Source organism: Pollachius pollachius (assembly GCF_949987615.1).
Source record: "Pollachius pollachius genome assembly, chromosome: 3".
NCBI classification, from domain to species: Eukaryota; Metazoa; Chordata; class Actinopteri; order Gadiformes; family Gadidae; genus Pollachius; species Pollachius pollachius.
In genome coordinates this window covers 25,247,453-25,271,812 of record NC_136936.1, presented here as the reverse complement: position 1 = coordinate 25,271,812, position 24,360 = coordinate 25,247,453, and the positions used below count along the sequence as shown (strand labels likewise).

At 47.6% G+C, this 24,360-nt stretch overlaps 1 protein-coding gene across 1 annotated transcript in view; it reads right to left on the bottom strand.

Moving 5' to 3' along the window:
• Positions 1-24,360, bottom strand: part of clcn2b (chloride channel, voltage-sensitive 2b) — a 131,201-nt gene that overhangs the window by 43,861 nt on the left and 62,980 nt on the right. Inside the window, exons 6-14 of the mRNA XM_079733752.1 lie at positions 23,586-23,663; positions 21,262-21,340; positions 20,483-20,608; positions 20,185-20,269; positions 18,653-18,754; positions 18,267-18,351; positions 16,444-16,599; positions 274-343; positions 41-151 (exon numbers count right to left, since the gene is read on the bottom strand). Of these exons, the coding sequence (XP_079589878.1) occupies positions 41-151; positions 274-343; positions 16,444-16,599; positions 18,267-18,351; positions 18,653-18,754; positions 20,185-20,269; positions 20,483-20,608; positions 21,262-21,340; positions 23,586-23,663 (892 nt within the window). The remainder of the gene's footprint in view (positions 1-40; positions 152-273; positions 344-16,443; positions 16,600-18,266; positions 18,352-18,652; positions 18,755-20,184; positions 20,270-20,482; positions 20,609-21,261; positions 21,341-23,585; positions 23,664-24,360) is intronic.

Sequence of the window (24,360 nt, the reverse complement as noted above, 5' to 3'; positions counted from 1 at the left end):
GGCGTGGGGGGACCTGGCGAGGGTCGAGAGGGGACCTTACCAACGACCGCGTATCCCCCGGGCACGATGGGGTAGATGACTCCATCCGTGTGGATGCCATCAGGGAACCAGGCCGCCATGCTCTCTCCCACCAGACGGCCGAACGCCGCCCCTGGACACAGAGTCAGGTTAAGAACATTACAATGGTGACAGCAAACCATCTGGGAATCCCCATCTTTTACATAACTTCCCTGGGACAGTTTAACACACACAAAGCCCCTCATAGTGTCTTACCGATGACAAAGACGGGCATGAAGGCGCCACAGGGGACGGGGATGGTGGTGGCCAAGGCAGACATCCAGAACTGTTCAGAGACAGAGAGCGACAGAGAGAGACAGAGAGAGAGAGAGAGAGAGAGAGAGAGAGACACACACAGAAAGACAGACAGACAGACAGGCAGACAGACAGACATTTATTGATCTTCAACATAACCGTATTGCAACATTTATTGCAAGAGATTTGTTGCTTTTTTAATAAAGCCAATTAAACTTTACAATATATACAGTATATATATTGTCATAAAACGTGCAAAAAAAATATATATATACCGCCATCAAAGAAAGACAACAAAACACCATCAACATCCCAAATGTTTTTCAAATGTCCTGATCCTTCATCTTTTCATAATACTTAAATTCTAGCAAACTCTGTGCTTTTACCAAACCCTTGAAAGTTGCAACACATTCTTTTCCTTGACCACTTTGTACTTTGTGCCTCCTACTATAGTAGATCGCTAGTTTTGCTTGCCTTAACAAAAAATCTATCAATCTCCCTGTTTTCTCCTTTGTCTATTTTCACTGTCACCACACTGCATCTAATTAAAGTCCCAACTTGCTGGGGAGTCTCCAGCCGTGCTCCTCTTAGGACAGGCTCCCTTAGAGGCAAGTGAAGTGATTGATTGCAGTGCAAACTTGTTCTATCCATCATATTCCACACTTTAAAAACACTCACAATAGAAAGGTGGCAAACATTTAAGACTGAAAAAGATGAGTCAAGAGTACAAAATCCCAAGTTCATATTCCCAACTTACCCAAAATCATCTCTACAACTGGCCTCCTTGGTAAATCCGGGGGTCCTTATAGAAGATTTCTTAAACACTCCAATTTAAAAGCTCCCTTCCTACATTCAAAGTGCCCAAACCGTACCTCTACTTCAGATACATATAAAACATCTTGTGGTATCCAGTGCAACTTTATTAATTTGGAATAATGCCCCGAATCGTGTCTAAAAGGCTCACTAGGGGGTCTGAATAAACCAATGAGAGTGCCATCTCCCATCCCCTTTAAGAGCCATGAGCGCATTTGAATCTGACGAGTTGATACTTTGAAAGCGCCTTTGCTGTCTCCAATGAGACAGATGCATGACCACATGAATTTCAAACTTCAAATGGCTCAGGTTATGGCCAAATAATATGGCCTAATTCACACATGGAATAGCGTTTTCTTCCACAACTTCAGAAACACTGACTCCTCAAATAAATTTCAGCAAAGAAAACTTAACACACATATGATATGCGGTAACTGTGGTTCTATTTAATGATATACGCAAAACATTAACAAATATCGTTTCTTACCAGTGTTGTTTGCATTATTATTATCGACTTGTGTTCCTAATATGGATGTGTCCCCCCATTAATATACATTGCCATGGACTGTATTATGCGCTACGTGTTTAGTTTCCGTGTGTTTGAACAGATGGACACACACACGCGCGCCCGCTTTCATTAATTATTTTACACATACACACACGCACACCCCCATTCATTCATTATTTTTTACACTCACTCGCGGTAAAACAATGTTTTCTCATGATCAAATACTTAACCATCCTGAAAGTTAGGGGCTTGTACACTGTGTCAAGAAAAAGAACGCTCTGCGCCAGTTGCAAACTAGCAACGACTAATGGGTCAGTGTAGAAACTCAATTGCGCCGGATGCAAGATAGGGCCCTAAGACTTGACGGAGGTATTGGTGCTCCATGCTTTATCTTGGTCCATGGAAATAACACAACTCTGGAGGTACGATGGAATAAAGATGTTCAAATGCTCTTGAACTAATGCTTTGTTGTCTTTGATTGATCAGCGAGTCTGTGTGCAAAACCTGATCCATCACGTCTCTCAGACGATTGGCCAACGCTTTCTAGATAGTGCTGTAGTCAGTACACAGTAGACTTAGAGAGTGAGGTCAGCTCTCCGGCAGCTAAGAGAAAGGCATCCTTTCTCCATACTGTCATAAAAAACAGCCAGAAGGTTGATTGATCCTTGACTGATCTTTGGGTGTCTTTAATAATGGTGAAAGTGAAGTGAATACAAAATTGTTGGATTTATTTTGGCCAATATCTCACCATTGTTGTAGAGAAATAATTTTGGCCTTCAGCAACCTTCAGGTGTCCCATACATACATTCTAATGTTTTATTACAAGGTGCTTGATAATTATTCTAGAACACATTACACCTAACACACTTCTATTCCTAGTCAAAATTGGTGAGTAAATATTTTAAAAACACTAGCATGTTGACCGAACAATTAAAGACAGCCTGACCACCCCACTTTCTTCCACCTCAGTATTCTAGCTACTGTGCATTTTTTCTTTCTGAGATTTAATGAAACATATCAATTATGTATATCCACTCAACCGATTATATTATTAACTGTTTGAACATTCATCTCCTCATTTGTTCGCAGCATTTGCACCCATTTCCTTAGCCTGTATGCCTCTGTCTGTAGGAGACCACGCCCCTCTGTCTGTAGGAGACCACGCCCCTCTGTCTGTTGGAGACCACGCCCCTCTGTCTGTAGGAGACCACGCCCCTCTGTCCGTAGACAACGCCCCTCTGTCTGTAGGAGACAAGTCAGAGGATCCTGAGGTTGACCCTGCTGGGTCCTTTTCAATAGTCAGTTTTTTCGAAGGCCCAGTAGTAGCTTCTCCTTTCCTATTATCTATTTTCTGCTTTATCTCAGTAGGTGGACTTTTAAAAGCATCCCATCCAACTGTACCATTGTGTGATTGGTATGAGACTCTTGAGTGTGCTCGGCTGGCTCTGGACCGGCCGACATGAAGCTTGACCGCTGGCCGGACAGCTGCTGTGCCTGACCATCCCAGTTGCATCAATCTTGGAATCAAAACCCCATGGACAAATTCAACAAATCATTCCTGCCTACAATATAATATAAATGTGAGTTTCAGATCAGGCCATTTAAGACCAGATGACATCATTTCTATAGCTGGATTATTAAGCAGAGAAAAATGTATTGTTTCTATTATTGCAGTATTGTTGTTTCTCAAAACACTGCCTCGTTCAACGAGAGTGTTGGCTCTATCTGTGGAGTCCAGAAACGTTAATACTACCGTAGCCCAACAACTTACCAGCTGCTTATCCACACTCCTCCACCCCAACATCCAACTGACAGCCCTTTCACTAGCCCCTTCACTATGTTAGCAAATAGTTTTGCTAACATTTTTTTTTTGCTTTCCTTTTGTCCGGTCCCTGATTATTTTTTATGTTCTATATAGTACCATGTGATTGATACATTTCAACTATGTTTATGTTTGAAAGCTGATGCAATTTGTCAACCCCCCCAAAGAAAACTCACGTAAACATTTTCTGACTTTTGTGTGGGACAAAACCGAGCCTCAGTGCAGTGTGTCTGTACAGACGCCAGCAGCAGTCCTCATCTATATAATGTGGAGATAATCCCAGAGCCCCAAATAGTTTGATTGGTTTAAATTGCATCCCTCCATCTCTCTATGCCTCTTTCAATCTCTGTCTCTTTCTCCGGCTCTCCTCTGCTTCCTCTGTAGTCTATAGTTAGCTGTAATTAAGGCCAGCTGCCTCGCTCACGTAATGGATCTTCCCCTGTAAGACTGCACTGAATTCGCCTCATACCCTGGCCCCCTGACGCACGCACCGCAGGCCCCCGGACGCATGCAGACACATCACTCACACACAGAGGAGACAACTTCCACAAAAACAGACACACACAGGTAAACAAGTCAATAGATACAAATAACTTAAGAAAGCCAGTGGAACGGGTGCACACACATACACAACGACGCATACAGAGTGCCTCACAAGTCAATGAGGAAAGATTTTAACAGGGCTAGGTTCCAGAAACACAACATACACATACACACACACACACACACACACACACACACACACACACACACACACACACACACACACACACACACACACACACAGAACAAAGGAGATTTGGTGATGGTCAACCTCTAATAAGCATGGCACAGGCTTAGCGGATCTGGGAACTCACAACACAGGCTTAAGTCTGTGGTTGTGTGTACAGCAAAAGACCAGCGAGAGAGAGAGTCTTAATAATGATGAGGGCAGGCCTCTGCATCACAGTGGTGAAAGGTGCCATGAGGAACAGATTAGCGCATAAATTCTGTTGAGGATGAACCATGTCCAGAGATCTCTACTAGTGATGAATGTAATGATTCTTTTCCTTGATTCAGTTCGCGTCGGTCAGTTCGCAAAGAAGAATCGTTCATTCAGTCGAGTTTCCGGTAGCGGTGAATCAAATCATGGAATGCACGGTTCTCAGCTGAGTCAGTCAGACTCAGCCCCTCCCTCGTTCTCATTCTCAAACGATCTTGGAAGTCGGTCATCAATCAACACAAAATTACAACTTTAACCAGACACAGTGGGATGGGGGGGTGTAGTTGATTAGTGGATGTTTAACATATCAGCAAGATAATGGACTTGATTTAGCAATGATGGTGGGGGTCCCAGGTGGAGAACGAACCATGAAAGAAAGAGACAGATTGACGAGACATTCAAATATTTGATTAATCTGGCATGACACAGAAAGTACAAAGACGGCATGCATTTACCATTTAACTGATATTGAATCGTATTATCGTACACTCGCTTACTAAGCCTCTTCCCTCTTCACCACTCACAGTCAGTGAACGAACAGTGAGACAGCGAGTCATCGACTAGTTGGTCAGGGAGGAGTCGAGTCTGAGAATGAACGAGACGAACAACAGGTTCGGTCTGGTTAAAGATTCGTTCATTCAAACTGATTTGGTCGCGAACGACCCATCACTAGTCTCTACGATCAGAACAATCCATGGGAGGGAGAGGAATACAGGGAGGACCATCACAGTGAAGGGATACAGTGAGGACCGTCACAATGAAGGGATACAGTGAGGACCGTCACAGTGAAGGGATACAGTGAGGACCGTCACAGTGAAGGGATACAGTGAGGACCGTCACAGTGAAGGGATACAGTGAGGACCGTCACAGTGAAGGGATACAGTGAGGACCATCACAAAATATGTAAAGGTCACATGGGACAATTTATTTCTGCCTCTTTATCCATACTAGAGTTCCCGCGCCCAACCTCTAGTTGTAGTTAAACCCATAGCTATAATGTGGAAACCCCAGCGCATAATATAATAACATTTTGCCTATAATGTTACAACATATAACATTTTGGTTCCCCTATTACGTTATGAAGCATGCATAATAATATTCTAATTATAAGACGTTTTCACACATGTCCTCCGCATTTTTGCCGCATTTGTATACAAGGAGATTCAACCCTGAGGGTGATTCACACTTGATAGTTGATATGCTGACATTGATGTTGTTTAGACAACAGTAGAATCAACGGGGGATTTAAGGGGGTGGGCTTGCAAGGGGTGGGATATGACTTATGGCACGTTTCCAGCGGAGGGTCGGTTCAGTTCGCAAAGGTGCAACACGGATCACGTTTCCACTGCCAAAAGTGGGGCGTGACCCGGACTGAGCTGTATTGAGCCGTACTCGTCTCGCCGTACTCATCCGTTGGGGTACTTTGACTCCTGAAAGGGTGCTGGCCAGTTCGAGGTATATACGCCGTCTGTTGATTGGTCGACAGAATCACACTTCCATGTGACAGGGGGATAATAACAAACAAACACATTACCCGCAAGGTACTTCTGGACAACGCCGAAAGCTTTGTTTATTGAAGAATATGTCGCGCAAAAGTTTGCCATCCTTCTTGGACCTTCTACATTGTGCGCGTTCTTCTTCTTCTTTTTGAGAGTTTGTGTTTGTTTTTTACCAGAAGAATACATCATTGAGATTTAACATCTCTTCAAGTGACCTGGCCAAGACAGGCAGCAGTAGCCTTCAGTCACACATAGCCTACCCACAAAATATTGTGGATAGGCTATGTGTATAATGGGGAATAGCCCCCGAGATTGAAGGTCGAGGGGGCTATTCACGGAGCCTGAGGTGAATAATTGTTTTGGTATATACTACACGTGAACACTCCAAAAATACACAAGATAACACTTTTTGTCTGGATTTATTTTTTTTATTGGCAGTATATTGGCTGTTTATATTAGCTTGATGAGACGACTGTCACGCGTACCCGAGTTTGAGATCTCAATCATAGGATATTGTCCAATATCCCGAGATAGCAAACCAATCAAATTGTGCCATCTTAGGAGGTTCACGTGTGGCATATACTAATACATTTAAGCAACAAAGTGTACTATTGTGGTGGACTCCATAGACATAATTCAGCAAACTGTGTAATTGACATGTTTTCGTTCTATGGTATAGGGATGCTGTCTCTTTAAGATCGTGCAACTTGCTTGTTGATATGCCGGTCGGCGCAATGTTTGAAATTACCGGGTTTGATATGATAAAATAGACGACCAGCCTTTGCGTTGTCAACGTGAGAAATTGTCTCTTCACTTCTTTAATCGAAATTACTACAGTTTATAGACAGAACGTCTTACCTGGAAGAGTTTGTGTGTGTGCGTGTGTGCATGTGTGTGCGGTGTGTGTGTGTATGTGCATGCATGCGGTGTGGGCGTGTGCATATGTGTGCGGTGTGTGTGTATGTGCGTGCATGCGGTGTGTGTGTGTGTGTGTGTGTGAGCTGCGGGCTGCTTGGCACATACACACTTGACCAAGTGTGGAAGAGTAACTTGTACGACAGGGCCACTATTATATAATAGTAAGATAATGTTACCCGTACTGAGACACGTGTCCCTCAGGCTTACTGTTGCTCCTTATTACATGGCCTCTCACACACACACACACACACACACACACACACATAGCAGATCGTGCTGGTAATTTCCCCCCCCGCCTTTTCTCTGTAGTATGGATGCCATTGCCATGGTGACCAGGTTGGGGCAGCCTGGGGCTGCCTCTAGGGGTTGCGGTGATGGGCTGACACCCTCTCTCAACCTATTGGCTGATATGAACCTCTGCAAGTGCTACTGCAGTTTCATAAATTTGTTTAAAATGCTCTAAGACTACAGTTAAGATAAGAGAGAAGAATAGACAGGCATATTACGTATTTATCGTATCGTGTAATGATAATAATAATAATAATAATTCATTAATATTTTATAGCGCTTTTCAGTGACCCACAGACGCTTACAGTGAGGGAGACATAAACATGAAGAGGGTCCATCAGAGGGATGACCATCAGGGGGGACAAGCGGAAGACAGCACAACAGAGAACAGAAGCAAGGTTTGATAGTAGATAGGGATAAGGGTGGTTATGGGTAGGGGAGGTCATAGGCTTGGGAAAAGAGGTAGGTTTTTAAACAGAATTTGAATATGGGAAGTGAGGGAGAGTCGCGGACAGGTTGGGGGAAAGAGTTCCAAAGTCAAGATGCTGTTCTTGAGAAGGCTCTGTCACCGAAGGTTTTAAGTTTGGATGGTCGGACAGTCAGAGTGAGAGTGGAGGAGGATCTGAGGGTTCGGGAGGGGCGATGGGGGATGAGGAGGTCAGACAGGTAGGGCGGGGCCAGGTGGTGGAGAGCTTTGAAAGTCAGGAGGAGGATTTTTTAATTGATACGTTGTTTGATGGGGAGCCAGTGGAGTGTGAAGAGAACAGGAGTGATGTGACTACGAGACCGGATGTGAGTCAGAAGGTGCGCAGCAGAGTTTTAGACCATTTGGAGTCTATGGAGGGAATGAGAGGTGATGCCAGTGAGGAGGGAGTTGCAGTAGTCTAGACGGGACAAGATGAAGGCGTGGAAAAGCGATTCGGTAGCAGGGGGGTACAGGCAGTGTCTGATTTTGGTGATGCGGCGGAGGTGGAAGTAGGAGGTCTTAACAATGGAGCTGACATGGGGATCAAAGGAGAGGGTGGGGTCCAGGATAACAGCAAGATTGCGGGCCAGGGGGGAGGGAGTGATGGTCGAGGTGTCGATGGTGAGTGAGATGGGTCCAGTTTTTTTGAGAGTGTATTTGGTGCCTATGAGGAGGAGCTCTGTTTTGTCACTATTGAGTTTGATGATGTGACCAAGGGGGAAGAGGTAGCAGATGAAAAGAAGGGGGCCGAGGACTGAGCCCTGAGGGACAGGAGAGAGGGTAGATGTGTGGCCAGAGAGGGAGATGAACCGTTGCCTGTCGGTGAGGTAGGAGGTGAGCCAGTCAAGTGCAGTGCCCTGACTACCCTGTTGGCACAGCCTTTTAAGGAGGATGGAATGGTTGACCGTATCCAAGGCTGCGCTGAGGTCAAGTAATATTAGGATTTTGAGGGTACCGGAGTCTGCAGAGGTGAGGAGATCGTTTGTGACTTTGACCAGGGCAGTTTCGGTGCTGTGAAGTGGGCGGAAGCCAGACTGAAGGGGTTCATAGAGGTTGTTTGACTGGAGGTGGGTGTGGAGTTGGGCGGCGACAATGCGTTCCAGAATTTTGGAGAGGAACGGCAGGTTGGAGATGGGGCGGTAGTTGGAGAGATCAGCAGGATCAAGGGTGGGCTTTTTGAGAATGGGGGTGATGGAGGCAAGTTTGTAGACAGAGGGAACATGACCAAGGGATAGAGACTGCTTGAAGAGGGTGGTGAGGTGGGGGATGAGGACAGAGAGGCAAGCCTTGGTTAGAGTCGTTGGCAGGGGGTCTAGACAGCAGGTGGTTTTCTTGGACACAGTGATGATGTCCAAGATGTGGGAGGAGTCAACAGGGGAGAAGGCAGTGAGATCAGGGGAGGGCGGGTGGTCAGGGAGGGGGGGCAGGAATGGTGGGGGTGGAGGGGTTACTGAGGGCGGCAGTCAGGGAGGTGTTTATTTGGGAGATTTTATTGTTAAAGGCGAGGAGGAAAGAGTTACAGAGGTCAGGTGAGGAGGGTGGATTGATGTCCGGCGGCTGGAGCAGTTTGTTGACGGTGGAGAACAGGAGGCGGTTCCGGTTGGTGCTGTTGATGAGGGTGGAGAAGTGGGCGGATTTAGCAGCTAGGAGAGTGGCGCAGTAGGAGGAGCTTCGGGGTGAATGGTGAGGAAAGTTTGTTTGTATAGTCGCTTGAGTTGGCAGCCAGTCTGTTTCATGGTGCGGAGTTCCGGGGTGTACCAGGGGGCGGAGTTGGTGAATGAGACGGAGGAAGTTTTCCAGGGGGCAAGGGAGTCGAGGGAGTCAGAAAGGATGGAGTTGAGCATGATGGCATAGTCAACAGGGGAAGAGGGGGCAAAGTCAGGGGGGAAGGCAGAGGATATGAGCTGGGAGAGTGAAAGTGGGTTGATTGATTGATTTGATGGTGCAGTAGGAAATGGAGCGCTTTTTGGGATTATGGGGTGAAGGTAGCGGAGCGGAGAAGAGGATGCAGAGATGACAAGAGAGTGGGAAGGGGATAGGATGGGGGTTAGATACGGGTAGGGTTAGGGGTAGGGAAAGGAAGTCAGATGTCAGTGGGGTATTGGGCTGGTAAATGTGTATGTTGAAGTCACCAGTAAGTAGGAGGCGGGAAGAAAGAGAGGACGCAATAGTGAGGAGTTCAGTCAGCTCAGAGAGAAAAGGTGGGTGATGCTTCAGGGGACGGTAAATTAAAACAGTACTGGTAGAATTGGGGAGGGAGAAGGCAAGGTGTTTGAAGGATGAGATAGATGGGAGGTTGAGGTTCAGTTCATTGATGGCCAGGGATTGTTTATAGAGAACGGCAATGCCTCCCCCTCAGCCGGAGAGGCAGGGTTTGGCAATGTTCCTGTAGTTGGAAGGGGTGGCTTGATTGAGAGCATAGAAATCCAGGGGCTGTTGCCATGTTTCACAGAGGAGGAGCAGATCAATGTTATTGTCCAGTAGCAGTTCAGATATAACGGGTGATTTGTTGGAGAGGGAGCGACAGTTCAGCAGTGCATGGGAGAGCAGGGGAGGGGGAACGGAGGTTGTTGAAGTTGGCAGTACAGCAGATGGGGGTGACGGGGGGGCGAGAGTTAGTCCAGAGTGAGGGGATGGGTGAGCCATGGGGGAGGTGTTGGTTGCGACAGGGGCCAGAGCCTCGATGGATGTAGCGGCATCGGCGAAGGATCCCGGCTTTGCTAGCTGCAGTGGCAGCAGCAACAGGGAGACGATGGTTGTTGTTGAGGTGGTGAAGGTCAGTGGCAGTGTAGGCGAGTGGGCGAGAAGTTGGTGGAGCAGAGGAGAGGGTCCAAAGAGTCTGGAGTAGCAGGAGTGGTAATCCAAGATGGAGATGTAACATGACAGCAGATGAAAGAAGTCCGGGTAGTGTATTGTTAATGGCTAGTAGCTGATTAGCTAGAAGCTGGTAGGCAGTTAGTTGTGTGGATGCAGCAGTGGTCCAGGTGGTGGAGTTAGTGGAGTTGGTGATGTTGGTTGCCCCAGACCGTACCCGCGCGTGCCATGTCGGCACTCGACTAGGCTACAGATGACGAGCCAGCAGGGAGCGGGGGCTCCCCCCGTGAACGCAGGCTGAATAGCCAGACAGCTGGGCTAATGTTTTTAGCGAGGCACGCAGTGCATGCAGAAAGCCGGGCTAATGTTGTTAGCGAGGGATGCAGCGGGTCAGTCCCAGGTTGGCACAATCACCACCACAAACACACAAATGTACTTACCCGGGTCCAGAGCAAGCAATCCACACACTCAGGAGACAGATGGATCCAGCGATGGTAAGGTTTGACCGGCAAACAGTTAGCTAGCTGGCTAACGTGGCTGATAGTCCAGGAGTGTAGGAACGGATAAGTGGGAACGGAGCAGAAAAGCAGAGATGGACTAGAGGAGCACGGAGCACGGAGACTTGAACAAATAAACTAAACAAAAGACTACACTAGAAAACGTTCGGACGCGAACAGGGACAGAAGCGGCAGTACAATCCAGACCCCGGCGGTGCTCTAACCCGGAAGTACAACGACGAGAACGATGTGTAAATAACGTGTGTGGATCAGTGGAGCAGGAATAAATGTATCAAATGCAAAATAAACATTTATTCAAAGGATTGTCCTCTTGGAGCAAACGTGGGGTTCCCGAACAAAGCCACATTTATATATTAACAGCCAGACCACATAGCCGGACCGCACCGCCTACTTGGTTCAGATGGAATCAAATCGAGGTAACTTTAGATGTGATATGAAAGGTCAAACACTGAAAGGTATTTCCACAGAGACCTATTCTGAACCCACGGAGCATTGGCTAATGGCGCTCTCAATGTTTAAAATAACATTAGATTTGTCGTAATGTAGATTTGTTTTGTAACATCCAGAAGACAGAGTCTGCGGATAGTACTGGTTATGTTATATGATATCAAGAGTTGATGGTTGGAGGTAAATGGTAAATAGATTGCATTTATACAGCGCTTTTCTAACCAGTGGCCACCGGTTAGAACGCACTTTGCAATTACAATTACAATTAGGGCATTTAGCAGAGGCTTTTATCCAAAGCGACTTACATCGGTTAATACACACATTGACACACCGACGGCAGAGTCAACCATGCAAGGCGACAGCCAGCTCGTCAGGAGCAGTAAGGGTTAAGTGTCTTGCTCAGGGACACATCAACACTCATCTAGGAGGAGCTGCAATAGTTTACCTAACATTCACCCATTCATACACACATTCACACACCGACGGCGGAATCAACCATGCGATGTGACAGCCAGGAGCAGTTATGGCAAGTTTCCACCAAGCGGTGCGGTATGGTTAGGTGCGATTAGGTGCGGTCCGGTTGTGATTCCACCGCCGAAAGTGGGCGGGGTCCGGTCTTTAGCTGATTAGCCGTACTTATCACTCAGTAATCCTCTGTTGGGGTACCAAGCGGTCTGAAAGGGTGCCGACAAGTTCGAGCTGCACACGCCGTCCATCGATTGGTCGACAGAATGGTCACTTTCGTGCGGGGGATAAAAACAAACAAACACAGTACCCGCAAGGTATTTCTGGACAACGGTGAAAGCTTTGTTTATTGAAGAAAATGTCGCTCAGTTTGACGTACTTCTTGGACGTCCTACATTGTTGCTCTTTTATTGTGTTACGTTCTTTTTCATTGGATTAATTAGCAGGCTGCACTGTGTCGGGCTGCTATGAGGTCCCGCTGCCGCGGCTATCGCCATCTAGCTTAAACCTCGCCCTACCATAAGGGCACTGTCGGCGCTGGAAACTCGAGCCGTAGCTGTGCCGCACCTAACCGTACTTAACTGTACACCTACCGCACCTAATCGTACCAGACCTACCTGCTCGGTGGAAACGCGCCATTAGAGTGTGGTGTCTTGCTCAGGGACACCTTGACACTCAGCTAGGAGAAGCCGGGGATCGAATTAGCAACCTTCCCGATACTAGCAAACCCCTCATCAGCCCTGTCGCTGTGACCTGGAGTCCATCCTTAAAATCGAGGTCTACTCCCCACAGGTTACTGCTCACCCTCTCCTTCATAGAGCTCCTCCATCCCACAGGTTACTGCTGCCCCTCTCCTTCATAGAGCTCCTAAACCCCACAGGTTACTGCTGCCCCTCTCCTTCATAGCGCTCCTCCATCCCACAGGTTACTGCTGCCCCTCTCCTTCATAGAGCTCCTCCATCCCACAGGTTACTGCTGACCCTCTCCTTCATAGAGCTCCTAAACCCCACAGGTTACTGCTGACCCTCTCCTTCATAGAGGAGAGGGTCAGCAGAGAGGGTCTCTCCTTCATAGAGCTCCTATACCCCACAGGTTACTGAGGGCGAGGGAGAAAAAGAGAGAAGGAGAGAGGTAGCGGGGGAGAGAGGGAGAGAGGGAGAGAGGGAGAGAGGGAAAGAGGAACCGAGGGAGGAACCGAGGGAGGGAGCAAGGGAGCGAGAGAGAGAGAGAAAGAGAGAGGGGGGGGGAGCAAGGGAGAGAGAGAGGGAGCGAGAGAGAGGGAGAGAGTGAACAAGGGAGCAAGGGAACGCGGGAGAGAGGGAGCGACCAAGCGAGCGAGCGAGCTACATAGAGAGGGAGAGAGAGAGGGAGCGAGGGAGAGAGGGAGCGAGCAAGCTAGAGAGAGAGGGAGAGAGAGAGGGAGCGAGGGAGAGAGGGAGTGAGCCCAGATCCTAGTTGATGCTGAGGCTTATCAAGCTAAAGAGGCCAGGGGCAGGGACACGCTCCCCAGAGTGTCAGCATCATGCGGACGTCTCTCTCCCTGCCCTGGTTCCCTTTCTGGGCTCTGCGGTACTGTAACAGGAACACGTCCACTAAACCTAAAACCCCCCCCCCATCTTAAGTGGAACAAGCAGAGGGAAGTCGGGAAGGCTGGAGGGCAGGAGGCAGCGAACAAGGGGTGAAACTGAGGACGTTGCAAAACCATTTTTCATACTCATAGAACATGAAATACGTCTTCTAATAAACACTTTCATCAGGGCAGTTTAGAGCCGGCCCCACTACAGGAGAGTTTGAGAGGGACAGAAAACAACCATTACGGTCAGACATGCTGAAACAGGAAGATTCAGCATGCAGGCGAGGGGAGGGGGGCGAGACACAGGAAAATGACCTCTCACCATGGATTTGCATAATTTGTTTGACCGAACACATTTATTCTCCATTGGACGAGCCGTCACATTATAATTGTTGTAAGCCGAGGTGACAAGATGGTTACATTAAAGTTCAGAGGCCTTGCTGTACGTTCTGAGGGTCGACTTTGAAATAGCGTTGGTCCAATGGGCAAGCAGGCATGTGTCATGTGATGGAACTGCCATGGCTATATCCGTCTGCACTCTCCCTCACTGTATTTCAAAGTCTGACATACTGCCTCAACCACATACAGAGACACTGGGGGTGGGACGGGAGAGGGAGAGAAAGAGAGAGGCAGGGAGAGGGAGAAAGAGAGAAACAGAGAGACAGAGAGATATTTATAACTATAACTATAGATATAGATAGATTGATACACCATTGGTGACAAACACACAAACATAATGTCTAAATGCACGCAAGAATGAGTGGATAGAACAACAAAATGTACCAACAGACCAAAGCATGGGCCAGCGATGGCTAGGACAGAGCAAGGACGTCACATGGCTGAGTATTTGTCACGCAGCGTCCAGACATCTGCACTTCATTCTTCAGACATCCACAAACTGTGTGTGTGTGTGTGCGTGTGCGTTTCAGAGGACAGATTTTTGCCCAGGGCCTCTGGGAACCTAGGGGCCCCAAACCTATTCCCCTTCCAATTGAAGTCCCGCCAGCTCTGTGCCACGCACACACACACACACACACACACACACACACACACACACACACACACACACACACACACACACACACACACACACACCTCTAGCAGAGGGCGTTTTGCCCAAACACACTTAAAGGCATAGTGATGATTCGTTCTTGGTGCAGAAAATAAAGGGCAAACACTGATACACACCAACAGGTGTGTGTGTGTGTGTGTGTGTGCGTATGTGTGCGTGTGTGTGTGTGTGTGTGTGTGTGTGTGTTTATGTGTATGTGTGTGTGTGTGGGGAGCTGTTATTTGCTCTCCCTGATCTGATGACATTCTACGTCATTGTTGCTTTGTGACATTTAATTTGCGTGGTTCTGTAAGTGCGTGTGTGTGTGAGATTGTGTGTGTGTGTGTCTGTATGTGTGTGTGTGTGTTTATGTGTGTGTCAGTGGGTGTGTGTGTGTATACCGTTCTGACCTTAGCTGCTCTTGGCCACCATTTTAACTGTCAAGCAGGTGTGACTCATTGAAAAGGGTGTGTGCATGAACACCTAAAGTCGCACACACGTCACCCTCGGTGTCCAATTATCAGCCAACAGCAGAAGAGACTTTGCACACTCACACTCTCATACACACAAACACACACACACACACACACACACACACAGACACACACACACACACACACACACACACACACACACACACACAAGCGCAGCCAATGAACTCGCAAGCCCAGGTGAAGCCCAAAGTGTTCTCAGAAGAGGTCAGCGGAGCAGACCGAGAACGCAATAGATGATAGATGTTCTGCACCACTATGTGATGTAGACAAAAACATTGAAAGAGAGATTCACATTGGACGCTGGCAGAATCACATTTCTCATATCGTCTTCCATTGCTGAAATAGAGATCAATGCAATCCCTAAACACTACAGTGTCTGGATAACTTCAATGGTTGAGGGAGCCTGCCCAGTTGACACACGCACACAGACAGACACACACTAACACACACAAAATCACACACACGCATACACACACACACACAGACACACACACACACAAACAAACAAACAAACAAACAAACAAACACACACACAAATAGATACAGATTTATAGCTTTCTGTTTAATAGGAAGAGCTTAAATGTCGGTGGTGGCAGTTCAATTGCAATCAGGAGTGGGAGGGGCTTGATGCAGCCTCACCTCCCATCAGAAAGAGAGAAAGGTCAGTGTGAAGCCTGTGTCTGGATTATTCCTCCTCCTAGAGCCAGTCTGCATAACCATTAAGATCTGTTTTCACTCTAGAGTTGGCCCACTTCTGCCCTTTCTCTATTGACGCTAACTGGGGAGCACAGACCACACCCCAACAGTAACACATTAAACCATGCCTTGCGTTGTTGACTCTGCCGTCAGTGTGTGAATGTGTGTGAGAAGCGACGTGGTTGCATGTCGCTTCGGATAAAAGCGTCAGCAAAATGCCCTTAATGTAAATGTACTTGCCAGGGTGTTGAACGAAACAGCTTAAAGAGTGAACGTGTGAACGGTAAACCTAAAAGCATAATGTTGTAGACCAAGTCTCTGTTTCATCACTTTGATCGCTTCTGATGCTGCTGCTCGGTATTCCGTTTCGTGGTTGAAGTTAAGAAGAGACACATTGGGCTGCAAAATGTGAGTGTGACATTTAGTGACACCGTTAAAATGGAGGTAGATGAACAGCTGCCCATTTTTACAATCTTCTGTTCTTTATCGCCCTGAAAACAAGTGGGATTATTTCAATTTAACAAGAACACGACCAAACAAAGGAAGAGCTATTTATATGCCACTAGACCATGTTCATAACAAATGGATCTAGGAAGCGTACGCAATATCAATACAATTTAGAACATCCCCACTCTGCCTACTTTCACTTCAATTTGGTGTATCAAGTTGTTTTTTCGTAAGATCAACAAACACCTCCACTGTTCGGAGAAAGAAAAAGGAGAAAAGGGCAAACACTGATACACACCAACTGAACGAATCAAGTAAAGGCAGCGGTACCTTCATGACGATGAAGAGGACCAGTGTGACAAACACGTTGACCTGCGGGTGCTGCCAGGCCTGCAGGTGGCCCAGGTAGTCGAAGTCCTCCGCGATGCCCTGCTTGGCCCACGTCCTGTTGTCCAGCAGGGTCACCAGCGCCTCCTTCTGGGTCAGCTGCACAACACAGGAAGTGACCTCATTCAGGACAATATCAACATTGAAACAACATTGAAGCTGTTAGTTATGTTAGCACATAACTAACAGCTGTAACATGTAAGAGTTAGCATGTTAGAGCAAAAAGTTAAGAGCACATCACTCACAACTGTAACATGCTAGAGCAAAGAGTTAAGAGCACATCACTCACAGCTGTAAAATGTTAGAGTTAACATGTTAGAGCACAGAGTTAAGAGCACATAACTAACAGCTGTAACATGAAAGACTTAGCATGTTAGAGCAGAGTTAAGAGCACATCCCTAACAGCTGTAACATGTTAGAGCAAAGAGTTAAGAGCACATCACTCACAGCTGTAGCATGTTAGAGTTAACATGTTACAGCAGAGAGTTAAGAGCACATCACTAACAGCTGTAACATGTTAGATCAAAGAGTTAAGAGCACATCACTCACAGCTGTAGCATGTTAGAGTTAACATGTTAGAGCAGAGAGTTAAGAGCACATCACTAACAACTGTAACATGTTAGAGTTAACATGTTAGAGCAGAGAGTTAAGGGCACATCACTAACAGCTGTAACATGTTAGAGCAAAGAGTTAAGAGCGCATCACTCACAGCTGTAACATGTTAGAGGATACATGTTAGAGCAGATAGTTAAGAACACATCACTAACAGCTGTAACATGTTAGAGCAAAGAGTTAAGAACACAACACTCACAGCTGTAAGATGCTGGCATTGAACATCCTTATGGGAACAAAATCAATGCTTCTGCTCTGTGGTGTGTGTGTGCGGGCACGGGTGTATGTGTGTGGCCCTCTCTAATTCAACTGATAACCGTTATCTGACCACATCTATGCAATGTTAGAGCAGTGGTGCGGTGTGAACACGTCTATGTTATGTAAGAGCAGTGGTGCGGTGTGAACACGTCTATGTTATGTGAGAGAAGTGGTGCAGTGTGAACACGTCTATGTTATGTTAGAGCAGTGGTGCGGTGTGAACACGTCTATGTTATGTTAGAGCAGTGGTGCAGGGTGATCACGTCTATGTTATGTTAGAGCAGTGGTGCAGTGTGAACATGTATGTTATGTTAGAGCAGTGGTGCAGGGTGACCACGTCTATGTTATGTTAGAGCAGTGGTGCGGTGTGAACACGTCTATGTTATGTTAGAGAAGTGGTGCAGGGTGACCACGTCTATGTTATGCTAGAGCAGTGGTGCGGTGTGAACACGTCTATGTTATGTTAGAGCAGTGGTGCGGTGTGGACATGTCTGTTATGTTAGAGCAGTGGTGCAGGGTGAACACGTCTATGTTATGTTAGAGCAGTGGTGCGGTGTGAACACATTTATGTTAGAGCAGCAGTGGTGCGGTGTGGACATGTCTGTTATGTTAGAGCAATGGTGCAGGGTGAACACGTCTATGTTATGTTAGAGCAGTGGTGCGGTGTGAACACGTCTATGTTATGTTAGAGAAGTGGTGCAGGGTGACCACGTCTATGTTATGTTAGAGCAGCGTTGCAGGGTAACATGGCATACATATATGAAAAGTTTTGGTAGCAGGTCTGCATAATAAACACATTTCTACTCAATTCACTTGTCGGTATGACCATAAAACTAAAACAAAGGTAAAGATGTGTGTGTGCCTGTGTGCGAGTGTGTTTGTGTGAAAAAACATACCTTGCCGGCCATGAATTGTCCAAAGCCCGGGGGGAAGGTTAGGGTGGACACCAGCAGAGTGACGAGGGCAGGGTAGAGCAGGCGCCTGGGAAGGGACAGGTCAGGGGTCAGGGGTCAGGGGCCAGGGGTCACAAATTGCGCAGACCCCGCTCAGGGATTCACGTTCATTAGATTAGCGATACAATCTCTTCTTTCTGTTTCTTATGGCTGCTTTTAAAGGACAGAGTCGAGGAGGTTGTTCACTTTTTGTAGGTCGCAGGTATGTTCTGTCTATGTTTTTAGATTTTATCATCAAACTCTTCATTTTGATGAGTGAAAGGATGCAATAGAAATAACAAAACCAAAACTAGAAAAAACGGAATTGTGGCAGACAGCGTCATACGTACTTCTTCATGAGGAACTTGTTGATAGCCTTTTGCTTCCTGATGAACTGCACGATGAGTCGGTTCAGGTAGACAAAGAGGGCCCCGCCAAAACCACTGGCAATGCTGCACACAAACACGCCCATACAGAGGAGGGGAAGGGGTTAGTCCAAATAGAAAGTGAGAGAGCGAGAGAGCGAGCGAGGGAGAGAGCGCGCGAGAGAGAGAATGAGTCCCACTGGACTCACTTTTTCACAATAAATGCACTATTGCACATTTCATTTTTGAATTTTTGAATTTGACAGACAGACAGAGAGAGAGAGAGAGAGAGAGAGAGAGAGAGAGAGAGAGAGAGAGAGAGAGAGAAAAAACAACAAGAAACAACAGAGGAAGTGTGTATACACACTTGTATTTCAAAGCAGTATCATTGGAAATCTGCTTCGACACTGCTTACTGAACAAAAGCAGCAATTATTATGTATGCAGTTCAGCAAGTCCGGAGAAGGGGTTTAGAGAGAGACAATTAGAGCATAGAAACACGGTTTACACCAGGAAGGGAGACGGGGTGGAGGCAGAAGGGTCATATGGACGAGGAGGATGTGTGAGAGAATTAGAGGTAGAGAAAGAGACAGCATGATAAGACTACGGATCAGGACAGGCTTCAGACTACAGACACCAAGACTGGAGAGAGAAGGGAATGATGGGGAGAGAACTAATGAGCAGGGGAGGCAGGAGACTCACAGAGGAAAACCATAGGGTTTATATAAGCAGCTATTTAGAGAGAGGGAGAGGATGAAAAAAGATTAGGTGTAAGGCAGATAAAAGAAAAAAGGGGGGACCAGCTCAAAACAGTATCCAACTGCATTATTCACTGTCTAATACCTCTGAATAAAGAATACACATTGAGTGATCAGGGTTTGGTGTTCTAGCATGTATGTGTGAGAGTGTGTTTGCCTGCCACAGTGAGGGTAATTCCCAACGCCTGAAGGTGTATAACGGGATACTGGAGGAACTTAAATTCCTAAATGCGAGCGCTTGCTATATCTGTCTCTCTCTCCCTCTCCCTCCCTCTCCCTCCCTCTCTCCCAGTCTCTCCCTGTCTCTCTCTTTCTCTCACTCTTTCTCTCACTCTAAATAAGAAGACCCATCCAAAAACATTAGGTATCCACAAATACTCTGAATACCTAACAACAGCCCACTGGGAAGATGACAGAAATATCAAAGGAGGAGAAGAAAGGGAGAGAGAGACACATAGTGAGAGAGGAAACACTCTTCTTCTATTCCCAGTGAAGCCATGGAACTAGCCGAAGTGCTGGGGTGGGAGAAGAGAAGGCCCCCTGGGGGGCTCCTAGCCGTCACTAAATGATCCATGTTGGGTTGACTCACCCAAGCAGGGGTGAGTCCTTCTCAGGCTCATCCACCTTACACCTCGACTAACTGTGTTTCCTGACACCTATTGCTGAAACGACGGGCCCTGAGGGCATGTATTCAACTACCCCATGCTAATCGCCAAGTAAGAGCAACTCATATCTCACTGCGAGCACACCAGCTACTCACCCGATGACAGCAAAGGCAGGCAGCTCCTGGAGGTCGAAGGGGAAGTCTAGACGGAAGCGGGTTTTGAAAAGGGCTGTAATGGTCTCTGGAAAGAAAGAAGAAAACGGAGTGAGTGGACAGCATTGTCAGAGCGACCAGGGTGTCAACGTCGGTGCCTGGTCCTTTTTCCAACTGTGGCTCCAAACAACAAATCAGGTTCAGCCAGGATCAAAGGTTCAATCCTGCGTTGCAATGCCACACTGACAGGATGCGGTGAGGAGGGGCTCTTAGCAGACAGCCCTCCAGTGGTGGGAATCACCTTCGTCTCTGTTCCACACGGCCAGCACCCGGAAGATGAAGGCGCTGAAAGTGGCGGCGAAGAAGCCTCTCCAATAGTTCCTCACCGCAAAGAAGGTGGAGGTGACCTCGATGCTGAACAGCACCCCTGTAGGGCCAGGGACACAGGGAGACACACAGTTAGAGGGCTGATCCATCTGTCCCCCCCGACTAGATGACCACACATCGATGTGAGGGCTGATCCATCTGTCCCCCCCGACACGATGACCACACACCTATGTGAGGGCTCATCCCCCATCGGTCACCATGAAACACACCAATGCTGTGTAAACATCACATGAGGGGAGGGGACAGGAGAAGACAGGAGGAGACAGGAGGGGAGAGGAGGGACAGGAGGGGAGAGGAGGAGGGGCAAGAGGAAAGAGGAGGGGAGAGGAGGGGACAGGAGAGGAGAGGAGGGGAGAGGAGGGACAGGAGGGGAGAGGAGGGGCAAGAGGGGAGAGTAGGGGACAGGAGGGGAGAGTAGGGGACAGGAGGGGAGAGTAGGGGACAGGAGGGGAGAGGAAGGGACAGGAGGGGACAGGAGGGGAGAGGAGGGTCAGGAGGGGAAAGGAGGGAGAGGAGGGGACAAGAGGGGAGAGGAGGGTCAGGAGGGGAAAGGAGGGAGAGGAGGGGACAGGAGGGGAGAGGAGGGTCAGGAGGGGAGAGGAGGGGAGAGGAGAGGAGGGGAGGACAGGAGGGGAGAGGAGAGGAGTGGAGGATAGGAGAGGAGGGGACAGGAGACCTCAGAGCAGCCCTAACCTCCTATAGGGGCAGCAAAGCAGCAGCCAACCCCAACCGCACAGGCCGCCGCCAACATCTCGATGTTCCTCGACTCATTCTGGAAGACACACACACACACACACACACACGCACACACACAACCACACACACACACACACACACACACACACACACACACACACACACACACACACACACACACAGGCTTGATGATTGGAGATTCAAATAAACAGCAACATAAAAGGCATTTTTTTCCAAGTCCAAGACTAGACAGCAGAAACCGAGAGCATGCTGGGAGACAGGGGGGCAGATCTTACCTTCGTCCCTAAAAGACTGGGCTCCTTTAAGCAGCATTGAGGCAAACAATACCATTAAGAAAACAAACAACTCTTCTGTTTATACATTTATTAACAAAACGAATATTCCAAATAAAACTACATTTGACACTAGTACGTGATTGATCAGTAGCCTTCTTCACATTAGCACTGCAAAATCAGCATGACACAGTGTGTGCGTGTGCGCGTGTTTGTGTGTGTGTGTGTGTGTGTGTGTGTGTGTGTGTGTGTGTGTGTGTGTGTGTGTGTGTGTGTGTGTGTGCGTGTGCGTGCGTGTGCGTGTGTGTGTGTGTAGCGGGACAGGGTCTGGCCCGGAGCCCACAGGCAACCCACACATATTAGCCTGCTGAGTGGAGAGGGCCACGCAGCTGGGACACTGCATACACATCAGACCACCTACACACATGCACACACTCTCTGTACAAGTACTCTACAAGCATGTACGCCCGCGCATCAGGCCACTTTATCATCCGCTCTCAAATGCACCCTACAAGCACCTGCAGAGAGAGTGTGGCAGAGGGAGATAGAGGAGGGACGGGGAAGAGGGAGGCTGACGGAGAGAGTTTAGAGGCAGGATGAAGGAGGGAGGCTGAGAGAGTTTAGAGGCAGGATGGAGGAGGGAGGCTGAGAGAGTTTAGAGGCAGGATGGAGGAGGGAGGCTGAGAGAGTTTAGAGGCAGAATAGAGGAGGGAGGCTGAGAGAGTTTAGAGGCAGGATGGAGGAGGGAGGCTGAGAGAGTTTAGAGGCAGGATGGAGGAGGGAGGCTGAGAGAGTTTGGAGGCAGGATGGAGGAGGGAGGCTGAGAGAGTTTAGATGCAGGATGGAGGAGGGAGGCTGAGAGAGTTTAGAGGCAGGATGGAGGAGGGAGGCTGACATAGAGGTACCATGAGATTGACCAAGCAGGGAAGGTGGCAGGGCACAGGCAGAGATACATGTGAAGCTCTGGGGGTGAATTGAGTATGAAGCACACTTTAAACCTGCACTATGTAACTTCACTCCCGCGGAGATTGACTCCCTTAAAAGAGATCGGACCTCGAGAGCGCACCTCTCCACCAGAAAATCCCTCCAGGTTATATTAATCTATAAATCTTTTAATTCTGTTCCATTTCCCACATCCCCCAATATGGTCAAATATCAGAGGACAGTTACTGTCATCTTATAACTACTGAGCTATAACTGTAGCTACAACTCCAGCCCCTAAAGGCTGCTAGGGGAAGACCTTAGTGCTGTAATATGTTGTGTGCTATGTGCAGTGTAAAAAAACAAGTGGATTGGTTGAGCATGGAAGGATCCTTAGAAGCACCTAATAAGTTAGAACAAGAACACACAGCGATAAAAAACATTTGAGGACAACATTATAAACAAGGAGATAATGTTGAAGATGAAGCAGTTAGAGCAGGCCAGACTCAGCCACAACACATTCAAAGCTGGAAAGACGGGGAAAGAAATTTATAAGCAGATAAAGCCAATAACCATAGTCAGAGCGGGTAGGGACAAGGCCAGAGCCACTGACAGAGATAAACTCCTCTCCATTCTCATCATCGGTCCTGCGTGTTGCTGTGGGACACGGAGGCGAGACGTCCGTCAACCAAAGCTTCACCACTTTAGAAAACAGGAATTAGGAATAATGTTTAACAACCTGCGGGCTGAGCCGGTAGGTCTCATTTTAATACACAATACCCAATCCCATTGGATGGGAGCCAGAGAAGGGAGACCAGGGGAAAGAAAGAGGAAATGATGAAGAGATGGTAAGAAAACAGGGTGCTACATGAACTCCCTCTGTGCATTCGTTTCGGTTTTGATCGCCGTAGTGAGGCAGGCTCGGCTTTACGATCTCACACAAGACGGTGGATACGTAGACACATAGAAAAAGAGTGAAGAATGAGACACGCACACACACACACGCCCGCACACGCACAAGCACACACACAGACACACACACACACACACACTGCAGGAGCGACGGCACATTACTGTATAATATTACTATCATGGTGAGTTAGTTACCTCATAGATTCCACCAAACAGTGACATGAACCTGCTGAGGAGGGCTGCACACAGGCTGGCGATGTGCACAAACGGACCCTGAGGAGAGAGGGGCAGAGGAGTCAGTAATGATCTGGAGTCAGAGGTTCAACAATGCCACAGCAGAACCTCTGGGGCCACCCTGCTCCTGGTCCGGAAACAAGAACACACCAGGGACCGAGTTACGCATGCTTTCCCTTTTTTAAGTCACCCATATTTAAGTCAATAGCGCGTTTGAGGATCAAAGATGGAGGTTTCAGAAGAGTAGTTTTAAGTAATGTGAGACTGTGTCAGTAATAGTGTGTGGGAAATGATGTGTGACTGACATTGACAGTGTGTGTAACTGTCTGAGACTGTCAGTAACAGTGTGTGTGAAACGTTGTGAGACTGACAGTAACAATGTGTGTGAAACGTCCTCAGACTGACATTAACAGTGTGTGTAACTGTCTGAGACTGTCAGTAACAGTGTGTATGAAACGTTGTGAGACTGACAGTAACAATGTGTGTGAAACGTCCTCAGACTGACAGTAACAGTGTGTGTTACTGTCTGAGACTGTCAGTAACAGTGTGTGTGAAACATTGTGAGACTGAAAGTGTGAAAACTAAACATCGAACAGCTCCAACCAGAATAGCTCATTGTTCAACTCAAAAGTCAATGATTCAGGAAAGCAAAACAGTAAGTAACAGGACGGCCTTTGGGGTGTGTGTGTGTGTGTGTGTGTGTGTGCGTGTGTGTGTCACACACACACACACACAC